The sequence below is a fragment of the Coenobita brevimanus genome, chromosome 18 (assembly GCF_032717465.1).
Source record: "Coenobita brevimanus isolate Jiangsu-jjx chromosome 18, ASM3271746v2, whole genome shotgun sequence".
Taxonomy (NCBI): domain Eukaryota; kingdom Metazoa; phylum Arthropoda; class Malacostraca; order Decapoda; family Coenobitidae; genus Coenobita; species Coenobita brevimanus.
In genome coordinates this window covers 8101581-8122500 of record NC_136971.1, presented here as the reverse complement: position 1 = coordinate 8122500, position 20920 = coordinate 8101581, and the positions used below count along the sequence as shown (strand labels likewise).

At 41.7% G+C, this 20920-nt stretch overlaps 1 protein-coding gene across 1 annotated transcript in view; it reads right to left on the bottom strand.

Annotated features, from left to right (window-relative positions):
* LOC145391352 (uncharacterized) overlaps positions 1-20920 on the bottom strand; it is a 210905-nt gene that overhangs the window by 122639 nt on the left and 67346 nt on the right. The window contains exons 10-11 of the mRNA XM_080265950.1: positions 19380-19548; positions 9733-9931 (exon numbers count right to left, since the gene is read on the bottom strand). Of these exons, the coding sequence (XP_080122076.1) occupies positions 9733-9931; positions 19380-19548 (368 nt within the window). The remainder of the gene's footprint in view (positions 1-9732; positions 9932-19379; positions 19549-20920) is intronic.

The following is a 20920-nucleotide window of genomic DNA, read 5'->3' as shown; positions in this document are numbered from 1 at the left end:
ATTGTTTTGAACCTCTCGCGGCAGGCTTTCTCTCTTTTTATATCTTTTTCTTACCACATTTGTTAGCAATTAAGCACTGTATTGTATATTATTGTATAAAGTACAGTACAAGAACAACACTGTACACAGGAAGTGGTGGAGGAAGTATTTACAAAACATGTATGTTTGTTTTCTGCAGTGATGTGACGACTGCAGTGGTTACCATGGTAACGGTGGTGGAGGGTGAGAGTGTAGCTGTGACAAGCGGTGAGAGAGGCCATCCATCTATGCAATTAAACTATTTTTTTCATACTATAATTATAAATAAAGTGTTTTTTGACATGTACACAGGGGGTTTTCTTTCATTAAAGAAGGAAATGGGGGGCTAGGGGTGTTTTTAGGGGGGCACCCGGACGGACCATACGTTGACGACTAAGGAACGGACAAAGGACATTTTGAGGGTAGGAACGTGGAATGTGAGAGGAGTGAATGATGAAGTGAAAGAGAGAGAGATTGTCCAGGTGCTTGAGGATGCAAAAGTGGATATATGTGGATTGACTGAAACTAAATGGAAAGGTGAAAGGATGAGAGAATGGAAATACGGTGTAGGTATATGTGCGGGAGTCAGTGAGAATGAGAGGGCAAGAGAGGGAGTATGTCTGATGATAAGCAAGAAGTGGAAGGAGAATATAAGAGGGTATGGAACAGTGGGTGCAAGGATTGTATGGGTGAGGATGAAAGTAGGTATACAAGCATGGGCGATTGTATGTGTGTATGCTCCAACAGAGGATCGAGTGGCAAGAGTGAAAGATGAGTTTTGGGCGAGAGTAGAAGCATGTATGGATAAGTTTGAGAGGAGCGAAAGGGTGCTGTTGATTGGAGACATGGATGGCAAAGTTGGGAATGTACGAGTGGATGGAGTGGTTGGTCAGTGGGGTGTGCCAGCTGAAGTAGATGGGAATGGTAGTGCTTTGGTGGACATCTGTGCTGGTAAGGGGTTGGCAATAGCCAACACCTACTTTCGTCATAAGATGATCCACCGGTATACATGGAGAGTAATGAGGAGGATGGATGGTGAACTTGTTGAACGAAAGGCAATGATAGACTACGTGTGTGTGGATGAGCGAATGAGAAGACAAGTGTTGGATGCAAGGGTGTGGAGAGGGTGGGGGAATGGAGTCTCGGACCATCACTTAGTGATGGCCAAGGTAGAGCTGCAAATTAAGTGGTTGAGGAGACGAAGGGGAAGACAGGAGGAAGCAGCTCCTGTGAGAAGAGTGGAGAAATTGCAAGATAGTGAGAAAAGGACAGAGTATAAGAGCATAGTGGAAGAAAGATTGGGAAGGTATGAGCTAGAGCAGATGGAAGGGGTGGAAGACGTATGTAAGATATTCACGGAAGAGATAAGCGCAGCGTGTGAGGCGGTTTGTGGAGTGAGGAGGAGATGCAAGGGTGTGCAAGGGACAGCATGGTGGAATGATGAGGTGAAACGAGCTGTGCAACAAAAGAAGAAGGCATATGGTGAATGGTTGGCGAGTAGAGGTAGGGGAGAAGATGAGAGAGAGAAGAGAGAGGTATATGTGAGCAGGAGAAGGGAGGTTAAGAGACTGGTGAAGGAGAGTAAGAAGAAAGTGGATGAAGAGTTTGGGAGGAATCTGAGTGTGAAATGGAGGGAGAGTAAGAAATTGTTTTGGAAGGAGGTAAAGAAAGTAAGGCAGTGTGAAAGGGGAAATAGTAGGGGAGTGAAAGAAAGGAATAATAGATTGTTGGTGGAGAAGCGAGAGAAATTGAGGAGATGGAAGGAGCACTTTGAGGATTTGTTGAATGTAGAGAGTGAGAGCAGTGTGAGTATAAGTGGTTGGGGAATGGCTGGGAGAAGAAGAGATGAGAGGAGGGAGGAAGAGATCAGTAGGTTGGAAGTAGTGGAAGCGATGAAGAAGTTTAAGCTGGGAAAGGCCCCGGGAATTGATGGAGTGTGTGGTGAAATGCTTAGGTATGGGGGTGAGATTGTTGTGGAGTGGATATGGAAGTTGTGTAGATTGGCTTGGGAAGAGGGAAGGGTTCCAGAGGACTGGAAATCAGGTATAATTGTTCCTCTGTACAAAGGAAAAGGGGAGAGAGAAGTATGTGGTAACCATAGGGGTATTTGCCTTCTTAGTGTGACTGGTAAAATATATGGTAGAATACTCATTGATAGGGTTAGGCATATGACAGAGGAGCTAGTTGGAGAAGAACAAGGGGGATTTAGGAAGGGAAAAGGGTGTGTAGATCAGATATTTGTTCTAAGATGTTTAGTGGAGAAGTATCTAGAGAAGGGAAGGAAAGTGTATGCTGCCTTCATGGACTTGGAGAAAGCTTATGACAGAATAGATAGGCAAGGTATGTGGAAGGTATTAAGAATATATGGTGTGGAGGGGAAATTGATGAGTGCTGTGAAGAGTATGTACGAGGGAGCTAGGGCTACGGTGTGAGTGGATGGTGAGCTGAGTGAGTTCTTTGATCTCAATGTGGGACTGAAACAGGGGTGTGTGATGTCTCCATGGCTGTTTAATATATATATGGATGGGGTTGTAAAGGAGGTGCAAGGTAGGGCAGTGGATGTGGGGGTGGCCCTAATGAATGAGGGTGAGATTTGGAAGTTTCCGGTGTTGCTGTTAGCTGATGATACAGTATTGTTGAGTGAAGATGAATGGGAGTTGCAAGGTTTGGTGAATGAATTTGGGACAGTGTGTAGGAGGAGGAAGCTGAAAGTCAATGTAAACAAAAGTAAAGTTATGGTGTTTGAGAGGAATGAAGTCACAGAGTGTGCAGTGAGGTTGGATGGTGAGGATATGGAGAATGTGAGTGCATTCAAGTACTTGGGTAGTGTGATGAGTAAGGATGGAACTTTGGGGGATGAAGTACGTGAAAGGGTACAGCAGGGAAGAAAGGTTGTTGGTACACTGAAAGCAGTGATGAGAAATAGGGAGGTGAGTATGGAAGTTAAGAAGTCACTGCATGATGGTATTGTGATCCCTACCCTGACGTATGGAAGCGAGGCGTGGACCTTGCAAGAGGGGAACAAGTCAAGAGTGAGAGCAGTGGAAATGAGTTACTTGAGAGGAGCATGTGGAGGTACGTGGAGGGACAGGTTGACGAATGAAGAAGTGAAGGAACGTTGTGGGGTAGATGTGGATGTGGTTGAAAAGATTAGGAGAAATACACTGAGGTGGTTTGGACATGTGGAGAGAATGGAGAATGAAAGACTGACTAAGAGGGTGTATGTAGGTGAGGTGGAGGGAGGGAGAGGGAGGGGTAGACCGAGGATGAGGTGGAGGGATGGAGTTGAGAGGTATATGAGGGAGGGGGGGGTGAGTTGGGGGGAGGGGAGTCAAATGGTGGGTGACAGAGTGACTTGGAGGCGTTTTGTCTGCGGCCACCCTTTGCGGGATTAGGGCGTCGGGCTATAGATAGATAGATAGATAGATAGACCAATTTTACATGGATTTTCGATCTTCGCGGGGGTCTCAGGCCCCTAACCCCCACGAAGACAGAGGGTCGACTGTACTGTGTTATTAAGGCAAGGCTTAAGTCTTTTAATATACAGAGATTCTATAATTCTTAGGTTTTCATTAGGGCAAGAGTCAAGGACACTGAAATGAATTCTGCTAGGGACCATATTACAGGACTTATAATGTTCCCACACTGCTGAATAAGGAGGACTGTGCAGTGGTAGACCTGTTTTGGCAGACTGACCTAGGTGCTCAATGATTCTGATTTTAAGTGAGCAATCGTGCTACCCACATACCCCGCTTGGCAACTGGGGCAAGTAAATAGATAGACAATCGTTTTACAGATCGTATGCCAGCTGACATGCCCTCGTTAACTGTTTATATCCCGTCAATTGTTTATCTCTTTATATATATATATATATATATATATATATATATATATATATATATGTATCTAAATAGATTCCTATATGGTGAGCTAAGTATGTATTTAACTCTTATATGAATATTCAGGTTTTTTTACTCTTCACTGTTGAATATCATTTACGTTGCTTCACTCCTAGGTCACTGAAGATGGTATGAAGAAAATGTCGAAACATTTGACAATAAAGATGATTTTTATAAAGGCCCTCATCATACTCTTTCTACTGACTTTTAACCGCCTTGACTTTTGCTATGAAAAGGTGAATGACATATGGCTACTAATAACAGCAATTTTTATGCAATACTACAAACAACGAACAGAGACAAAATGACACAGTTAATGAGTAGGATAACTGTATAAAATATTGCTCTTAATTAACAACAAGCTATACCATTAAATCTGGAGTGAATATTACAGTACAAGCCAGATTACTTGGGAGACTGTGAGCCAATGAACTCTCACAATGGTGAAAAGAGAATTATTATACAAGAAATACTCAGGAAGCTACACACTGACTGTAAAAGAGCGCCTTGAGCTACCTCTGGAGGACTGAGAGTTGAAGCAAGTTAGTTCCAGCAAGTCAGTTAATTAGGGGAAGAGTTTTATGCTAGTAATAAAAATAAACAATGCTTGAGAGGTCAAACAGACAAAACTACAACTAGACACACTCAAGCAATGGAAAAAAATACCAATACAATACAGTATACAACTCTCACAAAAACACTGCTACACCAATATATAGCAACTTCAATGACAACTATAGACTAAAAGTGAGGTAAAATGAGCTAAGCCAACTATTATCAAGAATTAATTTCACCACTCTATCATCCTATTCCTACTTTATGTATGCCATGCAACAACATGAAGCATGAAAAATAATCTCACTATCAAATTATATTTTATATCTAGCTGCAGCCAATTAAAAGGATAAATATATGCATCATATGTTCATTAAAAGGTATCTCAATTCCACAAATAAAGTCATGATCGCTGGTTCTTTGTTCCGACTTAAATTTCCAAATGCCAATATGAGAGACTGTACAATCCAGTACCAAAGACAGCAATGGACTTGTACTTAACGACCGACAAGTATTTATAAATTCAGAATGGAGGTGAATGTATGAGAAAAAGTCCTACTAACACTTAACTAATTTGCCTGGCAGTGACTTTATAAAAAAAAAAAAAAAAAATCTCCATGTTCAATGAGTTAAACAGAATCACCTGAGATACTGAGAACATATCGTCACCCTAATAAAAAAACTGCCTAAGTCATTATTTCTACTTTTCGGGAAATCGAAAAAAAACTGTCTCATTTTCTTAATTTTCAATGACTTAGGCAGAAACTTGAGGTGCATTTTAGACCACTTACACCCTAGACCTGACAAAGGCGCTATACCAATAGGAGCGCCACGTGATGAAGAACTGATTTAGGCAAAAATCCAGAAATCACCGAAAATTTAACCAGTTTCTTTATGAGAGTGACGATATGGAACACACAAAAAATGAAAAGTTAACAGAGTATGAAAACGAAAACAATGATGGTAAAACGAAGTATATAATGATGGTGGTGGAGGGGTAAAGAAAACAAATAAATTCCTGGTGCAGTAAAGGACAGCTACTGACGATATGAGATATGTGATAAAGATTTTACCTTCAACAACACCAGATGGACTACAGTGGAGTCTATGTATAACATGAGATAGGTTATGTGGACCTTCGTGTTAAATCAATTTCCTTTCAAACGGTAACATTTATTTACATGTAAAATAAGGAGTTAGGTTCTGGAGACCACATATTTTCTTCAACACATATGAAATTCTTCAGGAAATGCCACTGGCACTGCATCCATGTCCACAAACAGTGAACTTTGACCATCAACTTCATACTTATTTGTGTCTTTGAATAAGAAGCAGGCCAACCAAGAAGTATAATTTGTATGAAAACTTAATTTACAAGGGCTCAACTATTAACATCAACATGTAAACTCGTCACATACTGTAAGAGCTGAATTTTTCTTATCCCGAGTTGTCAGCAAATCACTATGGAGGTCGCAAAACCCGTTCACACTTGCTGCACTGAAGTTAGCTATATGTAAAACTCTTGAATATTGCTGTTCCCTCATTGTACAATTTGTACCAGCTATAATGACCACCCTCTACCTCCCCCACATCTAACCCTTTGTCTGAAGCCCTTACATCCTTTGCCACACCTGTCCAACCAAACCCTCATCTCATAATTACTAACAATGCAAAGTTCTTTCCCTCTGCCCCATCCCCCATCTACTCCATACCTACTTCTGTGCTATCTCCTCTCTCTCTCTCTCTCTCTCTCTCTCATCCAGATTAAAGTCCAATATTGTCTCCACTCACCCACTTATCCCCTACCCTTCTCCAAACTGCAATTATCATCTCCTTGTCAGTGTCTTCACCTGATCCCACCCTTCCTTGGTATGACTAACCCTCCCCCCCACACACACACACATCATCCAGTCTGGCAATAACACACGCATCTGGCAACATTGTTAAGAATCGTGGAAGTGAGGGAGAAAAGCAAAATGCACACGTAAACACACATGGCCACATAGAAAGTGGATGATAAACGTACACATTTTGAGTCGCATAATTAAGTGATATTAGTGTTATTATAAAATACTGGGAGAAATAGTGTTATTGTAGGATCACTGCTTCATTCTCTTAAATCAGGACTCTACTGTAGTCGCTGTTGTTGTACTGGACCCAAGCTCATCAAAGCGTGAAGCTGATAGACTTCAGGTTAAGTTACGCTTCCCCTGCAGTCCGCCATACTCTTTTCATGGAACAGGGGGCAGTTGAAAGACATTTGTATCATGAAGTAGCTGAGTCATCCATTTATATCAGTGCCGCCATGTGAAGGTATCCCTCTCCACTAACACGGTGAGTTATTGTAAGATTCACTATGGCCACACCAAAGGAACTCACAGGATCAGACATCAGGTGATATATTCTGCACATACTAAACCAAAGTCCAGAAACATAAGACTACCTGTAATTCCCCCCTCTCCATGGCTTTCTCTGCAGGGCCCATAAAAATGTCTAGAAGTGAAAAGAGAACACATTAAGCACATCTTATTACAATGGATCCTGAAGAGATGTGAGGAACTCTTTACAATCCACGTCCAGCACATTTTGTATATTCCACCACCCTCATGACCCTTGTTCAAATTAACAACACAGCAAACGTGTTCCGACATTCATTTGAAAAAAATACACAAATTAAAATAAAACAATGAAAGTGCTTTTATATAGGGCACATTAAACAATATGAAGGAGGGGGGGTGAGTTGGGGGAAGGGTAGTCAAATGGTGGGTGACAGTGCAACTTGGAGGTGTTTTGTCTGCGGCCACCCTTTGCGGGATTAGGGCGTCGGGCTATAGATAGATAGATAGATAGACATTAAACAAATTGTGGTAGGTGAGGGCACTCACCATCCACTCACTCGATGTAATGCTGCTGTCGGGTGTCTGCCCTTTCCTCTCTTCCATCCTTCTTTCCTTCCATCCTCTTCTGTCTTTCTTTCCTTGTCCTTCTGTCTACAGGTGATTTTACACCACCTCTTCTGTCTTTTTTTCCTTTATTCTTTCCTCTTTCTTCTGCCTGTGGGTGACTCTACACTGAGTGACAAGCCAAATGGTTTCCTGTACACCAGGAAACCATTTACTATGCTGGGTGGTAACCATATAACCAAATTTTGGCGCCTGGTGGTTTAGTGGGTAATTACTGCACGCCAATCGGATTGAGCTGGTGAAGGTTTATATCCAAGGGGCGATTGGGGTTGATTGCTTTTGTAATGCCACTCAGGGATGAGTGAGGCTGGTCACTCTCATCTTAAATGTCGGGACCAACTGCCTACAATCCTCATGGGGCAATGTAGGATTGGATAATGGATGATGAATGATTAAACAAATTCAGAACACATCATGAAGCAAAAATTATTTTAGGGAATACCTGCAGACGAAATCTGGAAAAGCACAAGCACTTAAATACAATGATGTCTCTCGTAAATGATGCAAAGTACCACGAGATGAGTTGTCTATTTAGGAGACACTTTTTGGAAAGCCTTCATTAACATATTCACCAGAACAAGCCTTCCCAAACAAGAATGAAATCTGGTATTATAAAAAAGTTACTGTGGTCAAGAGGTTAATATGGGTTAATTTTGCCAACAATCAACACTGCCAGCTTAAAGGTGGTGAGAAGTGAATCCCCAGCTGGAAACCCAAAGTTGGAGTATCAACGGTCTTAAGAGAATGATGAAAATTGCTAGGGTTGTCTAATTAAGGCTCGCTGATGTTGTTGTAGATCAACCTGTTTGTCTGGCCGAGAAGATCCATCAATCACAAAGAAGCAACCATCCCTGCAGGGCTGTCCCATGCAGTGAACCCACGTTCTTTGTGGTTGACAATGCTCCACCACAGCGAGGCATAGGCAACAGTATGGAGGCTTAGTCCCTGGATGGATGGATAATCTAGCAGGCTCCACTTCATCCCACAATTTGATTACAGTACTGTATGTGATTACACCCTGCACTGTAAATGGTTTCCAGGGTTACAAAAAAGTATTAGACTTATTATTCAGAGTAAGGCCACCTGAAGTGAAAGAAACAGTAATAAAGATGACAGGATGGAAAAGGAGAAGTAGGAGACGGGAGGGCAGATACAGAGATAGACTCAAATGAGGAAGGATGAAGCAGGCAGCTAAGTGAGTGGATGATGGTCACTACCACCTACCACCAGGTCCCACTATACTTACAACATGCAATGCTTTTTGCGATAATAATTTCCCAACTTTCCTATATTTCTGGACTTTGGCTCCATCCTATACAGCCAAACACATTTACCAAAAAAGGAGATAAATCATAAAACAGAATTTTCTGAATGAAGGGATATGTGAAAGTGAAAATGTACTTGAGAAAAAATGAATAAATATAGTAAACAAATAAAGTGTATAAAAATATACATAAAAAAGAACAAATAAATAAATAAACATAGACATTTCAGGGATGTGAGAAGGAGGTGGAAGACAGCAAGGTGAAACACAAGTGAATTTATTCCCAACAAGCTTCACCAATTACTTCTTCAGGTAACTATTCATGAATAAACTTACCTTGTCTCACCCATGCTTTCTTCGACCTCCTTCTTATTCAAGTTATTCCATATATAACAAAAGGGAACACACCAAAGATTAATGGCTCCAGAATTTATGGTCATACAGTACACTAATACATAAGGATTTAATCTACTGTTGTCTAAAATCTGGAAACAGAACAAAAGTGGTCATTGTGATTCGCAATTATAAGGTTTCCACACACACACACAAAAAGCAAACCAAACAATATAGATCAGCCTATGATGAGAAAAAAAAAAAAAAAAAACCTAACAGAGAATATATAAAAATAACCAAATTAATAAATATCAGAGGCATCCTGATGATAAATACTGTACAAAAGGCAGTTGAAACTGAAGTGAAGAATATGCCAACTCCAAGGTTATGGTTCAAGGACTTTATTTTAACCAACTCTTTATAAAACTAAAATGCTCTATATTTATGATCCAAACATAAGAAAACAGCAAGACATAAAGAAAACAATGATAAATTTGACGATGACGATAACGACCGAGTTACTCCAAAAATATATTCCAAAACCCTTAACCTGGATCATCGCAATGTTTGGATTAGGAACAATGTAATCATCACTTTAGTACCAACCTCTCTATAATTATGAAAGATCAGTTCTAGCAAGATAATGTACAACCCTATGACTGCATTCCAGTACTTAAGAAAAAAAAAAAATCAAACTAACTTGTGATCCCGAGTGGCCATCTTTGTAAGCTGCCTTGCAAGCCTGTTGCTGTTGCTGCTCAAAGTCCTTGCGGTCAAGGGAGAGAGTCATGGGGTCCCGTGGCACTCTGGAAAGACCTACCCCAATCCCATCGGCTTCCAAATAATGAAGGCTTATCACTGCCGCTGTGCCAGTGGCATTCAGGACAATTACCTCATCGCTGAAAGATACAGAGAGTGCACAATAGCTCCATCTGTTGGTGCGTAATGAAAACACAAGCATCTGGTGTTCATACCTGGTACTTACATCATCATGGGCACAAGTGTATTCATGTATTAAACACACACACATTCATATATCATTCTCATAATCAAGCAATCATATCATCAGCATAAAGTGCAACCTGGAAATAAACAACACTAACCCAGTTACTGCCTATAATCTTCCTATAATCTTAAACAAATAAGCGCTCGCCATCCACTCACTCGATGTTGTGCTGCTTTAGGAGTCTGCTCTTTCCTCTCTTCCTTCCTTCCTCTTCTCTCTTCCTTTCCTTCATTCTTTCCTCTTCCATCTGCCTATGGGTGATTCTACACTGAGTGACAAGCCAAACGGTTTCCTGTACACCAGGAAACATTTACTACACTGGGTGGTAACCATATAACCAAATTATGGTACCTGGTGGTTTAGAGAGTAATTAAAGCACTCCAATCAGATTAACCTGGTGCAAGTTTTAATCCAAGCGCTGGCTGAGATTTATTGTTCATGTAATGCCACTCAGGGATGAGTGAAGCTGGTTACTCTTATCTTAAATGTCAGGATCAACTTGCCAAGCCCCGGGCTCCTACCTCCTCATGGGGCAACATGGGATTGGATGATGGATGGATGGACGGATGGATGGAAAAGCTAAGAAATGCTATTGATAATGTTTACTAAAGCTAGTCATATATCCAATCACTAATCATTCATATCTTCAAATTGTTTGATTCTATGCAGTATGATCCTTATGTATGCTTCACCTTCTTAGGTTCCTCTTGCAACATTTGTGGGTAGAGTCATTTCATTGGCTACCAAGTCATGAATAGGACAACGCAATGTCAGGTGCAACTACTTCACCATCATCATCATCATCATCATCCGGACCTCCTTTCCCACTCTCGAGCAGGGTTAGAAGTAGCAACATCCAGACAGACAAAGTCTGCCCAATCCAATGGGCCACACTTCCATTCACTCACCATTCAAGCCCTTGAAATCCAGGCTCCATCAAATACATCAAAAAAAATTTCACTATATTCTGTGGCTTCACATATCTTATGCCAATCCAAACACTGTCATGTTAAAAAGGGGTGCCAAATCCCTGGCTATGCACTTCTCTGCACAAAATTCATCCAGCTTGCTCAATCTCTTGTCAATCCCTTAGTTTTCACCAACTTCCAAATCTCTTCCTCACACACTCATCCATATCCCTCCACCTTCTTAGCCTACATTGCCTCCTCCCTCCTTCAGATTTGCTCAGATCTACCTTTTCACCACTCTATTGTAGTCCATTCTCTCCACATGGCCACATTGTCTCAGTACACTCGCTTCAATTCTGGTGTCCACAGACTTCCTCACTCCACATCTTTCACAAATCACATTATCCCGTATTCTATCCACTCTCTGTACTCCACATACATTCCTCAGCAGTCCCATCTCCACTGTTCTCACTCTTTTCATTTTCATGCCACACCATAGTCTCACATGCATGTTAAAGTGGGTACCAACACTCCTTCACGCAGGCCTCTTGCAGCTGCAACATTCAAGCCTCTGTTTATTTGTCATGGCCTTCATAGCACCAGCTATTTTCCTTCCTTGTGTCACTCTACTTTCCACTTCTTTTGCACAGTTTCCTCCTTTTTCTATCACTGTATCCAGGCATCTGAACTCTCACCAATTCCAGTTTCTCTCCATTCACTGTAACATCACACTGGGAGTCACCTTCTCTCTCAATAATCATCACTGAACTATTTTCTATATTTACTCTCAAGGCACAACGCTCACAGACATCTACAAAACTCTGCACTAGTCTACCAGGTTCTTGTCCAGTATTTGCAAGTAGTACTGCATCATCAGCATACAACAAATCTGAGATATTCCGTCCATCACCATTCATTACCAATGCCATCCCTCTCTCCATTACTCGTATTTTTGCTTCTCTCATCACCCCATCTACATATATATATATTGAACAAGCATCACACAACCTTGTCACATGCTCATACTGATCATGAACCATTCACTTAGATGCCATTTACCCTTACACATGCCTCACTACCATCGTAAAAACTCTTGACAGCACCTCGCAGCTTACCATCTACACCATACATGCACAAAACCTTCCTCAAACCTTCTTTATCTACTTTGTGGTATGATTTTTCCAGATCTATACGTGCCATAAACACCTTATAGTTCTTTCTACAAGCCTTCACTGCTGTCTCACAGCAAATATTTGATCCACACATCCTCTTCCACTCCTAAAGCCACCCTGTTCACCACTCACTAATACCTCTTATATCTCTCTTACTTTATAATAATTCTTTCAAATATCTTCCCTACAACACTCAACAGACTTATGCCACAATAATTCTTGCACTCACTTCACTCACCTTTAATTTTGCACAAGGGTACAATGACTGTCTTTTTCCACTCTACTGGTACAGTTTCACTCATCCATGCCTTCTTACATATCTCCGACAAGCACTTCATTCCGTTCTCTCCCGTGCACTAAATCATCTCTGCATACACCTCATCAATTCAATCTGCTTTCCCATTTTTCAGAAGCTTCACAGCGTTCTTTGCCTCTGCGAATGTCACGTTTCCTGGCACTGCATTCCTTCTCTGTACACCCCCAAAACCAATCATGTTAACAGTTGATTTGCTCTCTCCATTCCATTCATCAGACTTTCAAAATATTCTTTCCATCTGGTCCTTACTTCATCTCCATGGATTAATAATCTACCACTTACATCCTTCACACTTTCACACTTCTTTCCACTGTCATTTTACATTTCTGCACCTCCTTCCAGAATACAGTAGTATCTTGCCAATAACGAGTTCGACAATGACAATCTTGGCAATAACGGAGAGTTAGAATAGATGCCCAGTTTCCATAATAACGTTTGGATTCACTCGATTAACGGTTATTTCATGGGAAATGTCTAGCCGCAACTTCAATGGTGTTCATTGGCCGCCATCTTGACGCTGTTGCTCCTTCAGGTAAAGGTACACTTTACTTGAAGCAATAGAAGGACATTACCAACTCTATTCATATTCCTCCAGTTCGTTTTCTGTATATTTCTGGCTATTTTAAGGGTGGTAGATTACCTTTTCCTGATTAAAAGTTTCCCACTGTTTTTTTCATTACAGTCCTTAAGCAGTATCTACGGTTGTTTGTTGATGGTGTAATGGAAGAATTTTACTCAGGGTACTGAAATGTGGATTTTGTAACTCAACTTTCCAACTGAATGCTAGGTTAGGTTAGGTTAAAGTTACCCTAGGTTATTAGGTACAGTTAAGCTAGGTTGGGTTTGGTTTAGTTAATTGCTCAGGTTAGGGCAGTCCATTCCGCCATTATGATTGAAAACTCAAATGAGTTGACACAGTGGAACACTGCTAATAAGAGAGAAATAAATTTTGCGAGAAACGTTTATTTACCGACCCAGAAATAATGAGAAAAATATAACATACTACAGTATTATAAAGAAGAAGAACTGATTTCATTGGTGCTTCTATTGCTTCATATAAAGCGTACCTTTACCCTCCTTTTGCTCAAACTTGCTCAAATGGTCACACAGCTCACACAGAGTCACACGTGCAGCACAAGTTTACCACGCTTGGTGGAGTACAGCTGTACTGTAAAGACGCGTGTGTTACTTTCGCCTCTATAACCAGTGGTTGCAAGGGTTGGTGGTCGATAATGGCCTCTGCTGTACCTGTGGGGCATGGGAGTGGGGTGGAGGGAATGATTAGCTGTCAGAACATCCGAGAACTTCTAAAGTCACTGCCAAAGAAACAACTCGATGGGAAAAGACAAAGCCACAAGAAGCGTGCATATTCAGTCAAGGATAAGGAAAAGATTGTTGAACTGATTGAAAGTGGAGCACGAAACACTGACATTGTATTGTGAAGAAATTGAACTGTCCTGAGTCTAAGGTGGGAAGTAAAAAGAGAAACTTAGAGGAGAGAAGGAAGAGTATTGCACTGGCTAAGAAATATTACAGCAGTGATGGAAATGTCAGGCGAGCTATGAATGACAAAGGTGATAGAAACAGATTGTTAGTGATAACCGAGTATTATCTAATGAAATGGTTAGCGCAAAGAATGAGGGAAAATGCAAGTGTTAGTAGCCCTCAGATATGAGTTCAGGCAAAGGCCTTGTATGCCGCAGTTGTACGAAAAAAAAAAACATTAAGTCTCCCCCTCCTTTCAATGCCTCAGTAGGGTGGCTACACAAATTTAAGGATAGGAGTGGCACAAAACATGCAATATATCAAGGTGAGGTTTTGTCGGCTGACTTGGTGGCCGCAGATTCTTTCCCTGCAATTGCCACTCAAATTATTCAAGAGGGAGGTTATACCCTAGATCAGATTTTTAACTGTGATGAGAAAGGATTATATTGGAAAAAATCACCCAGATCAACATTTATTTCAAAGAAAGAAAAACAAGCTAGAGGAGTGAAAATAGCCAAGGATCGATTTAGTCTCCTCTTAACATGCAATGCATTGAGTGACTGTCTCATGAAGCCTATGGTGATATACAAACATAAACGGCCAAGGGCATACAAGGGATGTGATATGCCAAAACTTAATGTCTATTGGGAGCAGACAAAGAAAGGCTACACGTCCACTGAGTTGTCGAGAAAGTTTCATGAGTGTTTTGTTAAAGATGCTAGAGAGTACTGTCGGATGAAGAATCTAGCCTTCAAAGTGGTGCTGTTTCTAGACAATGCCACCAGTCATGAACGATTTCTAGTAGGACGACACCCTGGAGCTGAGGTTGCTTTTCTGCCCCCTAATACAACCTCCAAATTACAACTGTTAGACCAAGAAACTATGGCGAATGCTAAGTTGTTGTATTACAAATACGTCCATGACAAGATGAGGAATGAAACAGACAAACATGAAGAGATGAAGGAAATATCCGAAAATGTGAGCAGTAGCAAGGAGGAGATGGAGGATCCTCCACTCACTGCCAACTCCTCCATCTTCACCACCCCACCTGACTCACCTGCTGCCTGCCCCTCCATCTCCACAGCCCCACCTGACTCACCTGCCCCACCTGGCATACCTGCAACCCCCACCATAATGACTGTTGCAAGCATTCTGGAAGAAATTTAACAGTTGACATGCTGTAAATTTCTTCATCAAAGCCTGGAATAATACAACAATGGCAACTGTTAAACATGCCTGGTCGGCACTCCTGCCACAACTCAAGTCTGCTGAGATGGAAAGAGAGCAGCCATCAAAATTAATGACTCAAGTCTTAGAAGCCATCCACAATATCTCAGCTCCAGGATTTGAAGAAGTGACTCGTGAAGAATTGGAGGAAATGCTGCACGATGGCAATGCTGACAACATCGAGGATCTAGTGGATGAAGAATGCGGTGATAGTGGTGAAGCAGTGAGTGATTCAGAAGAGCCTAAGCAGAGAAAAGTGATGACACAAAAGTTGTCACTCCTATTGGGTATCCGCTCCAGCCTTCAAGAAATGATTCAAGACATTGAGAGTGACTCAAGCAAAAGGGAGCAAATGACTGGACTTGTAAAACAGATTTCAAGCAAATACTAGAAACAGTATCACGTCCGAGTGAATGCCCGACAGCAGTCACTCATCACTCGCTTTCTTTCACAACGACGGCCAACCGAAGTAGAACAACAGAGGGGGGCTGAAGCAGATGAAGACATTGATGACATCCGGGTCTTGCCTGAAGATTTCAACTTCGTGGGATCTGATGAAGTACTGACGGAAGTGGGTGACCCTGGCACGAGAGGCAGGAGTGGGGACGAGACCAGCGAGGGGTCAGGGGGTACACAGCAGTAGCTTCCATGCGCAAGCCTCGGAACAATCATCACACCAAAAACCTCATTAACTCCTTTAAGATGAGTTTTATATAACTCATGATGATTTAATAACTAATCTTATTCATTCACTCATTCATTGCCAGATGCCATGTATCCCAAATAGGGTGGCCAAGGGCTTAGAGTTAACTGTTTTACAGGGAGGGGCACTAATCCTCCACCAACCCCACTTGACACGTAGGGATGCCAACAGCATCTGGTGTTCCCAGGCGGTCACCCATCCAAGTACTAACCAGACCCAACGTTGCCAACGGCCATACCAAGTTGAGTACACCGCTTCCCGTCCGATCAGTGAAGTTAAGCAACGTTGGGTCTAATCTTATTATTTCAGCTAAAAAAAAGTCGTGATAGGAAGGCATCAAATGGGACAAATGGGTAAAAGTCCTGGGGTGGCAGCACCAATAAACTCTTTATCCATCCATCCATCCATCATCCAATCCTACGTTGCCCTATGAGGACCGTAGGAGCCTGGGGCTAGGCAGTTGGTCCTGACATTTAAAATGAGAGTGACCAGCCTCACTCATCCCTGAGTGGCATTACATGAGCAATCAACTCCAACCACCCTTTGCATATAAACCTTCACCAGCTCAATCCAACTGGAGCGCAATAATTACCCACTAAAACCACCAGGCGCCAAATCTGGTTATATGGTTACCACCCAGCGTAGTAAATGCTTTCCTGGTGTACAGGAAACCATTTGGCTTGTCACTCAGTGTAGAGTCACCCACAGGCTGAAGGAAGAGGAAAGAATGAAGGAAAGAAAGACAGAAGAGGGAGTGTAAAGTCACCCATAGGCAGAAGAAAGAGGAAAGAATGAAGGAAAGAAAGACAAAAGAGAATGGAAGGAAAGAAGGATGGAGAGGAAAGGACAGAGACCCAAGAGCAGCACTACATCGAGTGAGTGGATGGTGAGTGCCCCCACCTACCACAATATACATGTATTTTAATGTCACACAAATAACGTTTTTGCTAATAAAGGCATTTTTCTGGCACCAATCAGACGTTATTCGTGAGATCCTACTGTAACTTGCTATTTTCAGAGTAATTTGCATTCAATTTTCTTCCAAGATCATTCACTTACCTCCTCCTTTTTCCTCTTCACTGGTCTCTTTACAGCTACCCAACTTACTTTTTTTTTCATTGGGCATCTACTGTACATATTCTTAAATTCGCATCTTCATAATTATGTACAAGCTTTTTCATATTCATTTTATGTAATAAAATTCAAAGTATAATACTGGCTACAGAAAATTCTATTAATGTTTTACGGTAACCTCAAAGGTCATTATAGTTCTCCTAATTCATGATTTCAACTGGATGAAAAAACAAAAATTGTTGTGATATTTTGGAACACATCCGTGACTTATACAGATCTATCTATCTATCTGTCTATTGCCAGACGCCTCAATCCAGTTTGGGGTGGCCACAAACAAATCGCCTCCAAGTTGCCCTGTCCCCCGGCATTTCACTGCCCTGCTCCCAACTCACACCCCCCTCTCTCATATACCTCTCCACTCCATCCCTCCATCTCATCCTTGGCCTCCCCCTCCCTCTTCCCCCCTCCACCTCACTCACATACACTCTCTTTGTCAGTCTTTCACCCTCCATCCTCTCCACATGGCCAAACCACCTCAGTGTATTCCTCATAACACTTCCTATCACATCCACATCCACACCACAATGCTCCTTTATATCCTCATTTGTCAGCCTGTTTCTCCATGTGACTTCACAGGCTCCTCTTAAATAACTCATTTCCACTGCTCTCACTCTTGACTTGTGTCCTTCCAACAACGTCCAAGCTTCACTTCCGTACGTTAGAGTTGGTATCACAATACTGTCATGTAGCAACTTTTTCACTTCCATGCTCACTTCCCTGTTTCTTATCACAGCTTTCAAAGAACCAGCAACCTTTCTTCCCTGCTGTACCCTTTCAAGCACTTCACCCTCCAAACCTCCATCCTTACTCATCACACTACCTAAGTACTTAAACGTACTCACATTTTCCACTTCCTCACCATCCAACCTCGCTGTACATTCACTAACTTCACCTCTCTCAAAGACCATCACTTTACTCTTCCCTACATTCACCTTTAGATTCCGTTTCTTACACACTCTCTCAAACTCATCCACCAAGCCTTGCAGCTCCCCTTCGTCTTCACTCAACAACACAGTATCATCTGCAAACAACAGTACAGGGAGTTTCCAAACACTATCCTCTCTCACCAGGGCGACTCCAACATCCACTACCCTACCTTGTACCTCTTTTATTACCCCATCCATGTACAGATTGAACAACCATGGAGACATGACACATCCCTGTTTCAACCCAACTTTCAAAGAGAAAAATTCACTTAGTTCACCATCCACACGCACTGCAGCCTTCGCACCATCGTACATACTCTTCACAGCATTCAACAACTTCCCATCTACTCCATATATTCTTAACACTTTCTACAATCCTTGTCTATCCACCCTGTCATATGCTTTCCCCAAATCCATGAAAGCCACATACAACTTCTTTCCCTTCTCTAGAAACTTTTCCACTAAAGATCTAAGAATGAATATCTGATCTACACAACCTCTTCCCTTCCTAAAGCCTCCCTGTTCTTCTCCTACTAATTTCTCTGTTCTTTCTCTAACTCTGTCAATAAGTATCCTACCATACACTTTTCCTATTATACTAAGAAGACAAATGCCCCTATGATTACCACACACTTCTTTTTCCCCTTTTCCTTTGTACAAGGGAATAATTATACCTGACTTCCAATCCTCCGGGACTCTACCTTCCTCCCAGGCCAATCTGCATATCTTCCACATCCATTCTACTACTATCTCTCCCCCATGCTTCAGCATTTCACCACACACTCCATCAATTCCTGGGGCTTTCCCCGATTTAACTTTCTTCATTGCTTCCACAACTTCTATCCTACTGATTTCTTCCTGTCTTCTCACCTCCCTCCTTCTCCCAGCCATTCCCCAGCCACTTATACTCGCATTACTTCCATCCTCTATGTTCAACAATTCCTTAAAGTGTTCTCTCCATCTGCTCACTTTTTCTCCCTTCTCCACTAGTAATCTACCATTTTTATCTTTCACTCCCCTGCTAACTTCACTTCCACCCTGTCTTACTCTTTTCACCTCTTTCCAGAACATTTTCTTACAGTCCCTCCACTTTACATTCAAATTCCTTCCAAATTCCTCATCCACTCTCTTCTTACTCTCTCTTACTAATCTTTTCACCTCTCTCTTTCTCTCTAACTATAACTCTCTCTTCCACCTCTCAACTTCTTCCACGCCCGTATTTCTCATCCATTCACTGTATGCCTGTATATATTATTTATACTATGAAATTCAAAGTATAATACTGGCTACAGAAAAATTATCCATTAATACTTCAAGGTAACCTCAAAGGTCAACACTGCTCTCCCAATTTATGATTTCAAATGGATAAAAAAAAAGGAGATGCGATATTTTGGAACACATCCCTGACTTATACGGACACCCGTATATGATATCCATCACATACTTCAGCCTTTATTGCATTCCACCAACCTAATTGTTGTAAATTCCTCATAGCCCAAGACAACATTACAGGCTAGAGCTCGACAGTGTGAACGCACTTCCATCCTGAGCTGAGTCCACCAGTTATCTCGAGTTTCCACCTCCTCTGGGGTATGTGGACGCTCCAACAGTTTCACAGATCTCGCACTTACGGTTCCTCCTGAAATGATAATGGTAGTAGTAGTAATAATAATAATAATAATAATAATAATAATAATAATAACAATAATCCATTCATCCATCCATCCATCATCCAATCCTACGTTGCCCCATGAGGAGCGTAGGAGCCCGGGGCAAGGCAGTTGGTCCTGACATTTAAGATGAGAGTGACCAACCTCACTCATCCCTGAGTGGCATTAAGTGAGCAATAAACCCTAATACTAATAATTATAATAATAATAATAATGAAGGGGGACAGAGCGACATGGACGTGATTTGTTTGTGGCCACCCCTTACAGGATTGAGGCATCTGGCAATAGATAGATAGATAATCCATCCATCCATCATCCAATCCTACATTGCCCCATGAGGAGCGTAGGAGCCCGGGGCTAAGCAGTTGGTCCCGACATTTAAGATGAGAGTGACCAGCCTCACTCATTCCTGAGTGGCATTACATGAGCAATCAACCCCAACCATCCCTTGGATATAAACCTTCACCGGCTCAATCCGACTGGAGCACAATAATTACTCACTAAACCACCAGGCGCCAAAATTTGGTTATATAGTTACCATCCAGTGTAGTAAATGGTTTCCTGGTGTACAGGAAACCATTTGGCTTGTCACTCAGTGTAGAGTCACCCATAGGCAGAAGGAAGAAGAAAGAATGAAGGAAAGAAAGACAGAAGAGAGAGTGTAAAGTTACCCGTGGGCAGAAGGACAAGAAAAGAATGAAGTAAAGGATGACAGAAGAGGATGAAAGGAAAGAAGGATGGAGGAGAAGACAGAAGAGGATGGAAGGAAAGAAGGATAGATAGATAACAATAATAAAAACAATAATGATACGAAGTTCCAACATACTTAACCTCTTCTTTACAAGTAACCCCTCTGCTTATGCTATTAATCTTTCCTCTCTGTTAGGGTTCCTCCGATCACAACCATGTTACCTTAACCTGTCCTATTACTCCAGTAAGGCCTGTGGACCCTTCAAGGATGCGTTGGTTGTGGCAATTTGGATCTGCTGACTAGAAGGCCCTCAGGCAGTATTTCTTTGATTTTCCCTGGAATGATAATTGCTTCCATGGGAGTGAGCCATCTGAATGTGCCTTATGCATTACAGAGGTTATTCTCACAGGCATGCAAACATACATTCCTTTCTCATATTCTCTGGGGGGAAAAAAAAAAAAAAAAAAAAAAAAAAAAAGTTTAATCACGCTTGTTCTAATGCTGTCACAAGAAGGCCGACAGAGGGTATCACGGCCAACCCACTCCTGAATCTCATCTCTTTTTATGTTTCTACCCGGAATCGCGCTGTCAGTTCTTAGCACTGCTGAAAATAATTTAATTTGTACTAAATGCTCTAAACTCTCCAACGC